Genomic DNA, 16,601 nt, shown 5'->3' on the forward strand with positions numbered 1-16,601 from the left:
CATTGCCTTTTATGCATACCTGGCTAGATAAGATGGAATTTTTCAAGCCCAGAATGCAGTAATGTGTTCTGGCTGATTAAAACCAGATATTATTTTTTTGTAATGCAACCTCTTAAATAAAATAAAAACTCTTAGAAATGTTTAGGCAGACATTGGTAGAAGCCAGGACTTTAGTACTGCTGCATAAATTGTGGTTCTTTAGATGAGCTTTTTGCTTTCTCCTCACATAAATATCTGTCATTAGTTATGTGCAAAACTCAGAACTTAAGTGGCTGGGGTTTTTTTAAGGAATTCCTCACAGATCTTGCTTGTGTAAGATTAGATTAGGCATTTCATGAGCAGGGGCTCTTGTTGAACTCCCTGTTTAAAACATCTTCCACATCCTGGAAGACTGAAAGTGGACCCAGCCAGGATGCAGCAAGACAGCTGCACAACAGTTAGAGTTCTCCTTAACCTCCTTCGTTGCACTGGGAAAACAATGAGCTTATGAATCCTTAAATCTCCACAATAAGTCTTCAATGACATGTTTTAAACACAGAGTGCCTGGTACTTGTTGTGCTCTTTTAATACTTCATCTTCCAGTTTGACTACTGCATTGAAGAAAAAACCACACAAATGGAGACATATTAGGGCCTCAAATATATCAAGTTTTGCAAACCTTTATTAATTCACATATCAGTCCAAGACTGGCTTTGTTTTATTATCAAGTCAAATGCTTGGTTTATTACCCAGTCAAATGCTTAATCTAGATTTGCCTCTTGGTTCTTGAGTATCACTCTGGTCTTTCTGTGATTAATGACTTATTAGAAACAGGACTGAGCCCACTCCCTCCAGATCCCTGCTAAGCCAGTGTTTGGCTGTCTTCTAATGGTTTAACTGAAGTGGGAATCTCTAAAGGAATGCTTGCTTTATATAGTTAGTTTTGTCACTGTCTAAATGGGGACACATTTCTTATGATGTTTTTGAATGCTCTCAGAAAACAGATTACTTCCTCTGTTTAAAAGAAGATGTTACTACTTTTAGTATATGTATGTTTAAAATTCCACTTCTCATTGTAATGTTGAAAATAACTAAGCAGTGTCAGCTTTATTGGCCTGTGTTCTTGGTAGTCATGGTTCCTGTTACAGGCAGAGTAGTTTTAAAGCATATATTTATATGTTGTTTCTTTCCTCAAACTAGTAACTGCACATCAAAGGAAAATTTTTGCTCTGGGGTACTATATATATAGCTCCCATGTATTTTTTCCTCAGAGACCCCAGTCCTGAAATATCTCTTATGCTCTGAGGATTGAAGAAGAAGCAGTAAAGGAAGATGAAAGAGCATTGCAGCAAAGCAGCTCACAAGGCAGATTAGTGTAGTCAAATCAAAATGCAGAGCTGTGGCTGCAAGTGGCCAGTACCCATGCTGTGTTTGAGGGCATGGCTCTGCAGAGAAGTGAGAGTGCAATTGTAGGTTTTGCCTGGACTGTTGTCCTCTCAGCTAATGAAGATTTTCCATGGTTAAGAATCTGAAACACTTGGATTTCCTTTCATTTCCACAATGTCCCATTTTAAATAAGGGTTAATGAAAAAAATAAGTTCCGTATTTCTATGAAATATGGAAATAGACACAGGTTATTTAACAACCTTTATGTCAAATGACTTAAAATGCTGCTATTTTTATTGCACTTGTAATAAAAATATTCCTGGACAATTAATTAACGGTGCAATACCTCATGGGTCTTTCCTTGTTATACTATAATCAGTTGAGGTACAAGTCCTAGTCCCCAGGAGTCTATCCACATCATAGCTGTTATTTCTTTTCATGTAGAAATGTGGAGTGCAGTTGTCAAGCTCTGCACATTTGAGACTTGAGGTCAATCATTCCTATTAACCGCAAATGTTACCATTCCCTGGCTGGAGAAATCCAAGGCTGAGCATGTGTATCCTGTGGAAGAGTAGTCATCTGTTTCAGGACAAGTATATAGAATAAAAATTAGCTTAAGTTTTTCCATGTGCACCTGGCATGTCCATTTAAATAAAGAACAACAAAGGAAACATTAAACTCACATAGACCCAAAATCTGGCCCCAAACCGTGCTTGGTAGTCTGGCCACTCCCCTGGAATTGACTGGCAAGTTTCTTAATAGGTTAGACACAAGTCCTGGAGGCAACAGGCCTAGGTCATAGGGTATGTCACCACAATGAGGTGAAAATGTAACTGAAGCACATGCAAGCATAGCTTCTTCAAGTTAGAGGGAAGAACAGTTGGAGTGAAGATGTGGCTGCATGGACTTTGTTAGCAACACGGTGTGTATTTACGAGCAGCTGGCATGCACTAGAGACTAACCTGCCGTGTCGAGGCTGCTCTTGTTGCCCTGATAGCTTCACTAAGTTAGGATACAATCATGCTGCTTCTTCATGGTGTTTTGTTCTTCATCTCTGTTCTACTGTGTGCATAACTGTGTGGCTTTTGGTTGCATACTGTAACCAAAACCATCTGAATGTATCTAATCTCTGATTCAGTTTGATCATTTGTAAAGGGGTGACGGGAGGGTGCCTGTGGTTCTCATGAAACCTATAAAAGTACTAAGTCTAATTTCCACTATGCAGGACTCTGATACTCAGAACTCTTTCCAAAGTTGTTTTTGTCTCTAAACTACAGAGATCACTACAGGTGATCTTTCAGGTCCCTTCCAACCCACAATGTTCTGTGATTCTGTGTGATTCTCTTTGATTCTGTAAGCCAGGAGGTAGCCTCAAAATATGGTTTACTCTGGTCAGTTCTACACCAGGAGCAAGGGAAACTGCACGTTGCTCTAAGTGTTTGTTGCCAAAAGGTGTTGATCACAATGGATTTGATGTTACTGGTGATCGAGGCCATTGTTACAGAGCGCAGTCCCACAGCTTGTGAGTCTTAGCATGTGCTGCAGTTTCAGTGGACTGCTTCTCAAAGCTTTCCAGGGAGCAGGGAGTGGTTCTCATATTTACCAATGGCAGGAAAAATAATATTTTTAATGAGGGGGAAAGGCAGTGGCTTTACTTCAAATGGAATTTTAAATCTCATTGTAGCTGATAGTTGCATGTTTTACTTTGTGGCCCTTTGAATAGATGCTATTTATCAGGCAGAAGAAAGCCCCTGAGAACGTGGCCTCGGGAATGCTGTTTCCTCTGCTGTGACGTACGGCAGGAGCACCCAGCTCAGCATTTTCCCCCTTTTGAATCCTACATTAATTTATTTTGACAGCGTCTCTAACCCTGTAGTAGCTCACGACTCTCTGTGCTACCTTCTGATCGTAGACAAGCTATGCTTTGCGTGAGACTCTTAATTTGGCAGAGGGCAGGGGTTCACATTTGGTTTTCATAGCCTGATAGATTGGAAGGCCAGAAGAGACCATTATGATCATCTAGTTTGACCTCCCACTTCAGTCGGGACACAAGCCTCACGCAATCATTGCTGCCGCTTCAGTGTGAGCTCGACAGCAGCTTCAAAAAGGCATCCAGTCCTGAGTTGCCTTCCTCTCATTATTAGCATCAATTTTGGTGACTTCAGACTTGAGTCCCTGGCTTGTATCATTTTATTGGCAGGCAGAGTCAAAACGAAACATCATCCTCAACTGTCCTTTTCAATTACATGTCTGTGATTTCATGTACTTGGATTCCTCCCAAGATTTTAGGAATATTTATGTTGCAGAGTTGTCAGACCATGCTAAATAGACGGTTAGCATTCCTTTTGCTTTATACTGCATGTTGTAAGTACAGTTTCAAAGCACTCGTGGAGTATCTTGGGCTATGTCTGCATTTGTAAGTCAGGGAGCATCCAGCCTGGCTTTTGTCTTTCAAGAACAGTTTGCATCCACTGAGTTAAGATGCATGAAGTCTGTTCACAGAGTAAATGCACAGCACCTCTTCTGCTTTTAAAGAAACAGCCTCTGCATTTCCAATATCAGTTTTTAATAGGCAGATAAAAATGAAAACTGGAGACTGACAGAGAAGATACAGAAAGACAGATGCATATAGTAGGAGAAATTACTATTTACCCCAGTAATAGGTAAAATAGAGCTGTAATTTTGTTCACCTGGGAGAATGACAGCAAAAGAGGAAGGAAGATGCTTTGAATAAAATTATTCTGCCACTCATTTTCACATGGACTCATCATGATGTGAGAGCACACTTTCTCCACACTGCAAACCCAGGCAATAACTCACTACTCCTGAAATTCTGGTGGAGAGTACTCGATCAGTTTTTCAAGATGAACAGAGTTCCAAACCTGGGAAATTTCAAGAGTGGATGTGAAATTAATTTGAAGCACTTTGGAAAGCCTGTGGGTAAATTTCTTCTTCTGAAATTTACACAGCTTCCAGGCCCTTGCTGGGTCCCCCAATGTGGAGCAAAGAAAGAGGGCAGGACTTGAACTCTTCTGGTGCCTACTGTCATATCTTCATGTATTAATGGCCTTGGCTGAAGATTATTTCAGGTTATCTAAAATCACTTCAGTGTTTCATGACAGCTTTGAGAGCACTTTGTCTTCATAGTGTATCTAGATCCCAACTGTTAGCATTTATTATGTCAAATAACGCATCTTAAATTAGGCAATAATAAATACAAAGATTCAATTTTTGAACCTTTTAGTATAAAATATTAGAGCTTGTACAAAAGCAATGTATGAGCAATAGGAAAGTATACAAATATCGTTTCAGGAGTATTTGCACGTTTGGATCTGCTTCACAAACCAGCCTTTAAAGACAAAGGTTATCTGATACTGTAACTATGTATGTTACTTTGACGTTGCATGTGAGTCTCAGCTCTGCAAAGGGACATCTAACAGCACAGCAGACATGCCTTTGCAATTAAACATTCACAGTGCACCTTATGGAAGCATAAGATACAGTTCAAACTGTTGGGTAAACAATGCCCATTCTTGTTACTCTTTGTTTTAATGGGCTATAAAAGGAATGCAGTGTAGAAGGTATTTTTACAGCCAGAGCTTGTGATATGCAATATGCATGGCTGTACTGGGAAGAAAATGCCAAAATCATGTTCTTCCAACAGCCATCACACTTCTTGGAAGGGTTATATACGTAAAGCCATTAAAATCCTCTGGTGTCTTTAATGTAACAGCAGTGTCTACTACTGCAGCACGTACAGCATCAGCCCTGGTAAACGACAAGCACACAGTACAGCAATGAACTACTGCCAGTTTCATCGGTTTGTAGCCCTGTGCAAGAAGGAATAAGAGAATTGCAGAGATGTAGAAAGGGAGGGGCAGGAACAAAGTGTTTTAAACCAGTGTGAAATAGGCAGAGAATAACAGTGTCAGAAAACACACACACATTAAATGTGTTCATGGAGGTGGGAGGCAGGAAGCTGAGATAAATGAGGGAAGTCAAATGAGTTAATGGTAGCTGAAGGGACTTAAGTGATGTAATAGATACATCAAGGGGGAAAGTAGTAGTGTGAAGAAAAGAAGCCCATTAATAAAAGATGAGGAGGGATGAAATTAATGAGAGCTCTGCAGAGACACTACAGCCCTTGTGTGGAGAGAAATTCAGGGCCCATTTCTGGTATTCTTCTTCGGTACTTCCTAGATACTGGGGACTGCTCAGAGGACAAAGTACAATTAGAAGACAGGGGCTGTCAGCCTGTCAGGAATACTAAGCAAGGGACTAGTCTCACACACTTACATAGGTGAATAACTATGAGAAACAGTTTGTACTGTCAGCAACCCTCGGGTTTTTTAAGATGAAATATGTGCCCCTGGAATGAGTATTTGCAGTCAAGATTCTTTCTAATGGCTTCTTTCTTATCTTCTGCTTTATGTACTTAATTTATACTCGCAGGGCTTTTTTATCTCTGTGGAAACTTTACTTTTTAAATGAAAAAAAATTACTTTTTCATGCCCACATGCTTCCAGAAGATGGAATTTCATGTACAACAGCAGATATCTTGAGACATGTAGTAAAAAAAAAAGAGGCTGGTAGCTGCAGGTTCCAGAGTGCAGTCAGGCCAGGGAGTGGGTCACAGCCACCAGCGACCTCCTCCTCTTTCTCACACGCTTGGATTTCCTTCCTGTGGATAGGGAGAGGAGAAAGGAGGCTCAAACATTTCTTGATAGACCTCAATGCAGTTGCACAGTGACCAGGTTGGGACATCACATTTGGAAGCTGGAAAGTACACTGATTTCCCACAGTTGCAGGTACTGTTTGATACCAATATTAGTTGATAAACATAGGCACAAACCACAGGTTCTCTATTAAGAACATTTAGTGAAGGGACAGTCTGTGAGTAGATATTTCATTCTTATGCACAGAAAGGATGTTTTTTTCCTCTGAAACTATGTGTTATAAACTCTAACTCCACAGAACTACGGAATTAAATCCACTAGCTCTATTTCCACCAGCACTGTGTAGCTTTGGGGCACTTCTACTTCCCCTATTTTTTTCCCTGATTGAAACTAATTGCTTAATCTAGTTTTCAGTAGGACCTTGAAATCACTCTTTTCTAAACCCCACTTTTATCTTGAACCTGTCTGGTCTTTTGTCTTGCCATACTTAATATGTACAAAACATGTAAAGGGGCATAGGAAAGCCTCATGTTCATACTTGTGCAATTTCAACATTCAAATCCAGAAGATACACCCATCTTTCAACTGTTTGCCTAAGCATTAAATCCTTCAAAGTGTTGACCTGTTCTTTTCTTTCTTTTTGACAGCAAAATTTGGAAAGTAACCTCACCAACCTTATTAAGAGGAATACTGAACTGGAAACTCTCTTGGCAAAACTCATCCAGACCTGTCAACATGTAGAAGTGAGTACTGATCTCCGTTTGAAATACCTGTAGACTTAATCACATTCACTTCTAGCACTCAGGAACAAAAGTTTAAACAAAACCAACCAAACAACAACTACAAATAAACAAAACCCCCACAACAATAATGAACAAACAGAAAACACCAAAACAAACAAGTGCAAAACTAAATCACATCAGTGGCAATCTGATCTGGAGCCTTTTCACTTTACATTCCTTCCTATCCCCTTTAAGTTGTGATGTTTTTGTATGTAGCCCCTGCCACTGCTGTACTCACTGTGCATAACATGCTGTGTGCTTTGTGAACTAGAGTAATATTTACAGTTGGGAAATGAAGGCAAAGAAATAGTAATGTCCAGATCCACAAAAGTATTTAGGTTTCTATCAGCCACAGATTCTTTTTTTCCCCATCAGAATAAAGTATCTAAATATATCACAGAAACATTCTGGTTGGGAAAGACCACTGAGAGCACCAAGTGCAACTGACAACCCTACTCTACAAGGTTCACCCCTAAACCATACCCCAGGCACCACATCCACACCACCTTTAAACACATCCAGAGCTGGTGACTCAGCCACCTCCCTGGGCAGCACATTCCATTGCCTGACCGCTCTTGATGGGAAAAATTTTTTCCTAATGTCCAGTCTAAACCTATCCAGAGGCAGCTTGAGGCTGTTTCCTCTTGTTCTATAACTTATTAACTGTGAGAAGAGACCAGCACCAGCCTCTCCACAACAACTTTTCAGGTAGTTGTAGAGAGCAGTGAGGAATCAAAAGTCATACATGAGATACATTTCTTTTCAGAAGATGAAAGATGCCCATAGGCCTTTGAGTTGCCTCGGTTACATATTCCACTTTGAGTGTCACAGAAAATATTTATCAGGGAGAGATCTGATTCCATATTCCCCCAAAATTATGGGCTTTTTTAGATGGCCTCAGAGAGGCTACTGCTATACAAGTGAATTAAAATAATTGCAGACTAGTTCAGCCTTCAGAGCTCACACAGGAAAAGATCAGAGTCCACAATAAGTGCTTTTGTAGCAAAACTTTGCTTTCTGCTTTTGCCAGACTGTCCACAATAGGTCATTTTTTAGCAAAACTCTTTTGTTATTGCTTTTTGCCATGCTTTTTCACTTCATGAGTGTATGCCTTCTGCCAGCAAATATTATGCAACCAACCTCCTGCAGTCAAAACTTTAATCAAAAGCACTTTTCTTGTTGTCAGTTTCAGCCATGGGTCCCAGGTGAAACATCAGATGTAAAACATTTGTACCCCTTCTCCAGATAAACTGTGGCTGAGAAACTGACAGACTAGGAAAGGCTCAACATCTTGAGGCCCATGTGCTTGTTGACATATACACTAGATTCACTGGGATCTGCCAAGGCCAGCATTTGCAGTGCTATCAGCTTTCGTTAAGTGTAAACTCTGTCTGAGGTGGCATGGTGAAGTTAAAGGGGTAAGGATCAGAGGACCTGATACAACATAAATGCTGCCAATTTAGGTTGAAACAAGCTATAGATCTCAATCACAGAGAAAAGAGTCTTTTCATTTGCACAGCTAAATACTAGTCAGATTACCAGTAAGAGCTTTATTTCCTTGTGAAAAATGGTTGGGTTTTGTTCGTATCACAATGCTGTCTGCTGTCAGATTTCTGCATAGGACCATTTCACTTCTGACTACGCTGCAAATCCTGCAGCAGCCTCATCTGTTCAGAGAAGGGCACAGTATTCCTAGCAGACAAGGAGATTAAATAGTAGCAGTGATGTGCAGGAGGAGTATTCTACTTTGAGTGTGTGTGTGAAATCAAGCCAGGTTTCTTCATCAATGTTAACTTGAGGAGAATTTGAGAGAGGAAGGTAGCCTTAACCAAACAAGTATATAATTCAAGAGAAAGAGGTAACACAGCCACCTCCCAGCTCTGCTGAAAGGCTTTTAGAGAAGTTTCTTTCTCTTATTTATGAAGTCCCGTGGAAGTTCTCTACAGGGCTTTTTCTTTTCAGTGACCTAATTAAGCCCAAGATCAACTTTTGCTTGGGGATAGATTTGAAGCCACATCTTACAAATCTTGCGTCTGTGCCTGTTGATTCAAAATAAAACTTGGAGCAAAACCCATGAAGCAGATGGGCTCAAGACAGCATAAGGCCTCTTCTTCATTGGTAGCCTGTGTCCAAGGTGGGCTAGGTCTGGAAAATTATAAGTCCCTGCTGCATCTCCTGTGCAACTGTGCAATAGCTGACCGACGCTGAGCTTTAGAAATGTCGCTTGTTCAACTGGTAACAGATGCGCTGCTGTCCCTCGAGCCCTGCTTTAGAAAATTTCTCTGTAGACATAAAGCAATAGCAGAAAAATTGTTAATTAATTCCTACCACGTTTTATTCATCAAATTGCTCTAATTAGCATTTAAATTAGCCAAATATTAAGAAATTAGGTTCAGTGGAAACCCCGGACCTAGGCCACACTGGAAATTGGGCAAGTGGGGATGTGGAAGTAAACTTTAAAGCTATCTCTGTTTCTCAGAGCTCTGTGAAAAGTTCAGATTCTTTGTGAGTATCTCCAGAGTTAGAGAAGCTCATGCTTAGATGTTGGGTGGGGTTTGTTTAAGTCAGTATGGTCTCTTTCTTTGTGCTTATTGACAACATAAATTCATCTCAAACCAGGAACCTGAATGAAGAATTGTAACATTAGTGCTCCAAGTGTAAAATTAGAGTACAGCAGGCAATGAAAAGCTGGCACATCCAATGTCTGTGTTAGTGTTGCCTTAGGAATTCACTCAAAGGCTGAAACCTTTCACAGGAGAAGTTTCCTTTCTCAGATTTTAATCCAGTATACCACAGATGATAGCATAAAATATATTGTATACAGTTTGTTAAATGTAAAGCGCTTCAAAAGCTGCTCTTGCATACTTTCATTTGCCTTAGTTAATTGTAAAGCATGTCAATAATCCTATTTTAATGCTGATTTAGATTGGGGGTGGTTAAAACTAGCTGGGGGAGGGAAAGTTTTAGGTTTCACACATAATTCGAGGTTTGAGAAAGAAAGAAGGAATTGAAATAATTATTCCCTGTGTTCAAGTTCCCTTGGTCTTAGTAAGGGATACATAAACTTTGGGGGGGAAAAAGTGATGCTAATTAACATTTATTAGTAGCAACAAACACAAACATTTAAAAAAGTCTTTGCCATGTCATATGCCAAAAACCCCTTACTCTTACAGGAAAAATGAAAAAGGAATGTCTTCTTTTGGGTTTTCAGTATGAAGCAGAACCTGATCTTTCTGAAAATGAACAACAAACAGGCTCTTTGTCTTTTGAATAAATGAATCCTTGCCAGCCAAACCAAATGGTGTGGCAGAGCCACTGTTTCTCATCAACCAAGTGAGCTGTTAACGGCTTCCCAGCAGCCAGCTTCACTGCAGATGAATTATCCACCCATACACCCTGCCCATCAGGCAGCTCTAACTTCATGGATTGCAAAGGCCAAATCTCAGTCTCTGTGTTTCAAAACTCTTCTGAAAAGAAATGGAATTATTTTGAATTCTCACTCCCATGAGCAGGCAAAGACTGGTTAGGGATGTTAATTATCTGGAAGCTGGATGCTTTCCAGGCAACAGAGTGGGGGGATCTGGGGCCACCTTTCATCACAGCAACAGAGGCATGAATCTTGCCTATTTTTAGATGGATTTCATCAGTTTATGGCTGAATTTGTCCTGATGGGGATCCTGATCTTGGGAAATTCAAGAAGTCCACTTCCAGTCTTGCATTCCTGTGGGCAGTTCTGGGCATACCAACAGGAAAGCTTTGGTGAATAAATCAAGGCAAACTTGTGCTCTTTACTGCTATAAGTTCAGCAGGGATATTATTAAGCATTTGATAATAATTTTAATATCTGAGTGTGTGATTTCTTACTTAATATGAAAGTAGTCTGTGCTAATGCTTAGTTTATGGTAACACTTGCTTTAAAAAATCCCATTTTCTCAGAAGGAGCCATAGCCTGAAAAGTGAATGTGTGAGGTGATAATTCTCCTCTTCATCTCTAACCTTTCTATTTTGTCAGGAATACCTTGACACACTGGGTTTACGAATCTTTCACACACATCCCTACCATGTTTTATCATTTGCACTCATTTTCCCATCAGAATTTCTGCTCTCCCTCCCTCTGTAATCCTGTCTGTCATTTCTTGGGTTTGCAGAAACCCTGAAGACTGTTAATCAGCGAAGTTTTGTTTTCCTTCCTTGGAGATGATGACAGGCCATGCCTTTGGCCAGGCTGCTTTCTGCAGAGCAGTCCCTCCCTCAGGGCAGCTTGCTGGGCTGGCCCTGGTAAGGCAGCTCTGCTCCTCACTCTGGTTAGGGATAGCAGCCTTGGCTACATAAAACATAAACTGATTACCAGGATAAAACACAATTCTCCTCACAGGCTGAGAAAAGAGACTAGAAATGGCTGCTAATCCGAAGTATGTTTGTTTGAAGTGCTCGTTCTCAGCATTCACACATCTCAGAGGATCAGTAGAGGATCTGCTCAGAGGATCTGCTCAGAGGATCTGCTCAGAGGATCTGTAGAATACTTTTTTTTTTTTTTAAAAAAAAAATAAGGCATTTTAACTCATCCTGGAAAATTTTACCTTTACATTCACCCAAAAAGAGAACCCTCTGGCATGGGGCTAAAGCAACACGTGGCTCTTGAAAGTCTGTAAGGATATTTGTGCATGTCAGGAAAGCAGCTACTTAGTTCTGGAGCTACTAAGGAGAAGGTGTTTGAGGGGAAAGGAGGTAATGCAAATATTTATGCTCTGGCATAAATTGAACAGTCTAGGTACAAGCATCTTCCCTCAGCTGAGGAGGAAGAATCTTTCTCTGGATCCTGTCCTGCTGGGTGAAACAAGGCTGCAATAATTTGCTTGTAACAAACTTGCCATGAAAATTGCTCTTGTGAATATCTCAGTATTTCAGTAGGATCCTTGAATAAATCTTCCAAAACCCTTGTTGTAATATTGGGATTGACAGGCCTAGGATCTGTGAATATCAATTAATCCCTGGGTGACAGCATCCCCATGACCATACCAACCCTTTGCAAGGCTTCCTCCTTCTGCCATGCGCTGGGGAGGTGTCAGCATGCCGGTGTCCTGGGGGGGTGATCTTTGGCACCCCTCCCTATCTGCTCTCTGGCTGCTGCATTTCCATTCTCCCCTGCATGCCTGTGACATGTGAAGTGATGGGGACCGAATCCTACCTACTCTGCTGGCCTGTGCTTGTTCCAGCTGCATGCAGATCTGAATTTAGGTGCTTCGCTGTTGAATCAGGGAAGAATTTAACACTGCAAACATTTGGGTTCTCCTCTTGGTTTTAGTGTTATAGGTTCCTCTGTCTGACAAAGTGCTGTGTCCCAGTGAATTTGATTCTTTGCCATAGTTTCTAAGGCACATTGTTTCTGTGAATGAGTGAGGCTTCTGCAGACATCTTCTAGATCATCTCTTCTAGGAAATATGTGACTAAAAGCCTGTTACGTAGCCAATACCATGAAGCTTCTCTCATCTGTTAGGCAGAAATGCAATCTGTATTCAGCTGGAGGGAAAATTGGAGCAATTATGTAGGGGGGAGGGGAGAGGAAATAGGTTTTGCTTGTAGACAGCTTTATAACATCTGTATCTCAGGCTGGTTTGGTTGTGGTTTTTTTTCGATTCACTAAACGTCATCGGAAGCGAATTTTGGACACCAATGCAAAATCCTTTTTGGTTTTATAAGGAAGGGAAGGCATTTTCCTCCAATTGTGTAACCTTCAGACTGCTGCATCCTTTGCTTTCTCTTTGTAATGGAAATGCTCAGTTTCTACCTCACTTCCAAAGATCTGCTGCAGGCTAAATCACAGTCTAAACTTCCCATGTAAACGTTGGGTTTGTCTGTGTCAGAGGGTGGGATTATTTTTATATAGATAACCGTGTTACATATTCACCTGAGGGGGGAAAAATAAAGGTGATATATTGACAGGCATGCTGCACACTCACACGTATCAGATAACATTTTTAAATCAGTGGGGTGTTTCTGTGGTGGTGTTTTTGTGGTGGTGTTTGTTTGTTGTTGGGTGGGGTGTTGGGTTTTTTTTGGTTGGTTGGGGTTTTTTGTTTGTTTGTTTGTTTTGTGTAGCTGCTCAAAAAGAAATTACTGAATAGATAAATAATCACAGAATGTTAGGGGCTGGAAGGGACCTCTATAGACCATGGAGTTCATCCCCTCTACCAAAGCAGGACCACCTAAGGCAGGCCACACAGGACCCATCCAGAGGGGTCTTGAAAGTCTCCGGAGAAGGAGACTCCACAGCTCCCCTGGGCAGCCTGCTCCAGTGCTCTGTCACCCTCACCATAAAGAAGCGTGTCCTCGTGTTGTGGTGGAACCTCCTGTGCTCTAGCTCGTACCCACTGTTCCTTTTCCTACCACTGGGCACCACCAAAAAGAGACTGGAACCCTCATCTTGACACCCACCCCTCAGATGTTTAGAGACATTGATCAGATCCCCTCTCAGCCTTCTCTTCTCAGGAATAAACAGCCCTAGTTCTCTGTCTGCCTTCCTAGGAGAGATGTTCAAGTCCTGCAATAAAGTGAAAATTTGAGTTTCAGCTACAAGATAACTTCTTCACATTTTATGATGAAATGTCTCTCAGATTTTATGTAAGGTACCTATAGCATTTCTGTCACTGAAGAGACAGCAAAGTCAAAACTTGGTTGTTTGTGTGATTCCCTGAGCATGCTCAAATGATAAAGAGGTTTAATCTGTGATGATAAAAAGTATTCTGTCTCCACTATGTTTCATGGTACTTGCTCCTTCTTGAGACTTACAACCATCTCAGTCAAAGCCCAAGTACGGTGAAGAGTTCTCATTGGGAAAATTTAGGTGGAAAGCAAATGGCCTTCATAGTCATCAGCAGTTTGGAATAAGGAATCCAGTTTGCTGGGGATTCTTTTAGGTAATAGGAAAGGGGACATGGGTTAAATGTTTACCATCATTGTGAAATGCCTGGGGCAAATAACTGGAAAGTAGCTCCACTGAAAGCTGCTTTTTCCTCTGCTCCATTCTGGTGAAGATGCTTGTTCAGCAGCTACATTTATTTGCTATACTTCAATGCCAGAAGTAACTGACATTCCTGTGAGTTGTGAAATAGGAAAATCTGACTGGAAGGAAACTGGGACTTCTTACTCTCAATAAGAGACTAATTAACAAATTTCATGATGTGCATAAAACCCAAAGGAGGACTTTATAGCATGCTATTCCTAAGACAGTTTCTAATGAGAAAAGGTTCAAGAGACACTTTCTCTATTAACATTATGCAGATTAAATACATGGCATGATCTACTTTTGATTTCTGATCACTACAGTTCTACATTTAATTCCACTCATAAAAGCTGATTTGAGTGAAAATCTCAGGTAAGCTGTAGTCAGTCTTAATTTTATATAGCATTACAGAAAAGAGAACTTTGAGAAATAAAACTGTCAGAAAGTGCTGCATGGCATATGGAAATGCAGAATATTTGTTTAAGAATGTCTGAAGCTGCATGCCCAGTCAGAACTAGCTTAGCAGTCACACAACTGACCTTTGCCCATCGATCCACCCTGTCCAGATTCCTCTGCAGAGCCTCCCTACCCTAAAGCAGATCAACACTCCTGCCCAGTTTGGTGTCATCCAGTCTTACCGAGGGTGCACTCTGTCTTCTGATCAAGATCATTGATAAAGATGTTCCACAGAAGTGGTCTCAGTACTCAGCCCTGAGGAGCACCACTTGTGACTGACCAGCAGATGGATTTAATTCCATTCACCCCCACTCTTTGGGTCCAGCCATGCAGCCAGCAGAGTGTACACACATCCAAGCCATGAGCAGTGAGGGGTTTTATGAGAATTCTATGAGAAACAGTGTCAAAGGCTTTATAGAAGTCCAGTGGACAACATCCACAGCCTTTCCCTCTTCCACTAGGCAGGTCATCTTGTCATAGAACAAGATCAGGTTTATCAAGCAGAACTTGTCTTTCATAACCCATGATGACTAGACCTGATCACCTGGTTGTCCTGTACATGGTGTGTAATGGCACTCAAGATGATCTGCTCCATGACATTCCCTGGCATCAGACTCCTAGGTCTGTAGTTCTCTGGATCCTCCTTTTGGCCTTTCATGTAGATGGATATCCAGTCCCCTGGGACCTCCCCAGTTAGCCATGACTGGTGGTAAGTGATGGATGCTTGCACATGTATGTGTTTACATTCTTGCTACATCGATAGGCCTACAAAACTTTGTCCTTAGACTAGAAAATGAGGTTTATTTCACTGTTAATCACTGGTTAACTAATGTAGTAGGTAATACTTCATGCCTGTCATCAGAGAATGTAACTTGTCCATCAAAATGTCATAAGCCTCTGCCTTTGAGACATCTGTGGGAACAAAATACTCTTGACATCCTCCTTTCTCAGCCTAATAGAGATTAGAATAACAAGGAGAGCAAATGTATGTGTCCTCTACTGAATATGTTAGACACTAGAGTGGACACCTCCTGAAGGTTCTAAGTACTAAATTGTTCATGATGAGGGCTTTGGCTCCACTTTCATCAAAGGACAGTAAGCCCCTTGAACTTCAGTGATTGTTTAATTGCTTTTCGGTTTTCAACCCTAAATGAAACATGCCAAGTGGAATATTTTGTATTTTGCTCAGTGGGACTCAAAGGCCTTAATGTCAGCAGGAAAAACAAAATAAAAAACAAATGAATGTTGCTAAATTCAAAGAAGTATTTCCATAAGTCCAAGGAAAGGACTAGCATAAGGAAGAGTGTGACATTAATTATTAACATGACCCTTTTACTGCATCTCAAAAACTACATCCCCCTTAGGGGTTAGTTTCACAAACAGCTTAATCTGATCTTAAGCCTCATTGCTGCCAAAGCCCTCTGTTTCAGCCCTCCCCTCTGTGTTTGGTTTGTCCACTTGCTGCCTATGTGTTTGTGCACCATCCCTATCAGGCAGGTGAGCTCAGCCCAGCCATTTCCCCAGCTGGCCACAGTGGCTGAGAAACTCCTGCTATAGTTTCAGGATGATGCTGCATTTGTGTTTTATCTAAACAACATGTGGTTCACAGAAGCAAGCCCGGTCTGTGGGCTTTGCAGCTGTCAGCATAAGCATCTCTGGAGTAGCTCTTTAGGAGAACTTTCCAGATCATTTGAATTTCATTATGTTTTTAAGTGTTTTTAATGGAAATCTTATCAAAGCAGTTTATGTTCCTTTTTTCTCTTTTTTCTTATTGTGATGAGATTGTAAATGTCGCCAGAGGACTGCTGGGTATCTTGCTGCTTGGTTTCTCAGCAATATGCTTCAAAGCACAGTGGGACAAAAAAAAAACTTTAAAATAATATTTTAATAAGTAACATGAGTATTTCGAGCTTCTAGAAAGGTTTACTTTTAGTCAAGAATGGGGCAGATAGACTTATCAGCCTGACCCAAAGTGGTTTAGCTGTCCTGGCTGAATTGATCCTTCATTCACAAAATTCCTAAGTAGCCAGAGTAAGTTGCTGTGTTTTTGCACTGACCTTTGTTTAACCTGCTCTGAGACTGCCTCTAAACATGAGTCCCCTGGTTAGAGATAGATGTGGAATGCAAACAAAAACAAAGCCTCTAGCACACTTGAAACGGGAGATGACCACTCCTTTCTCCTGTTCCAATTCTGAATAAAGGAGACCTAGATGATCCATTCAGATGGCAAGCTGATTAATATCACGTATTTCCAAAGGCACAGCCTGTCATGATAGATAAAATCAGTTTTACACACAGGGTAGATAAAGTCTGAAAAAG

The 16,601-nt window shown here is 40.9% G+C and overlaps 1 protein-coding gene across 9 annotated transcripts in view; it reads left to right on the top strand.

Annotated features, from left to right (window-relative positions):
• MID1 (midline 1) overlaps positions 1-16,601 on the top strand; it is a 276,661-nt gene that overhangs the window by 215,766 nt on the left and 44,294 nt on the right. For all 9 annotated transcript variants that reach the window (XM_068163147.1, XM_068163145.1, XM_068163150.1 and 6 more), the window contains one exon: positions 6,689-6,784. In XM_068163147.1, coding sequence (XP_068019248.1) covers positions 6,689-6,784 — 96 coding nt within the window. The remainder of the gene's footprint in view (positions 1-6,688; positions 6,785-16,601) is intronic.

The sequence above is a fragment of the Melanerpes formicivorus genome, unplaced genomic scaffold (genome assembly GCF_026170545.1).
Source record: "Melanerpes formicivorus ecotype bairdi unplaced genomic scaffold, bMelFor1.0.p_v2 SCAF_70, whole genome shotgun sequence".
Classification (NCBI taxonomy): domain Eukaryota; kingdom Metazoa; phylum Chordata; class Aves; order Piciformes; family Picidae; genus Melanerpes; species Melanerpes formicivorus.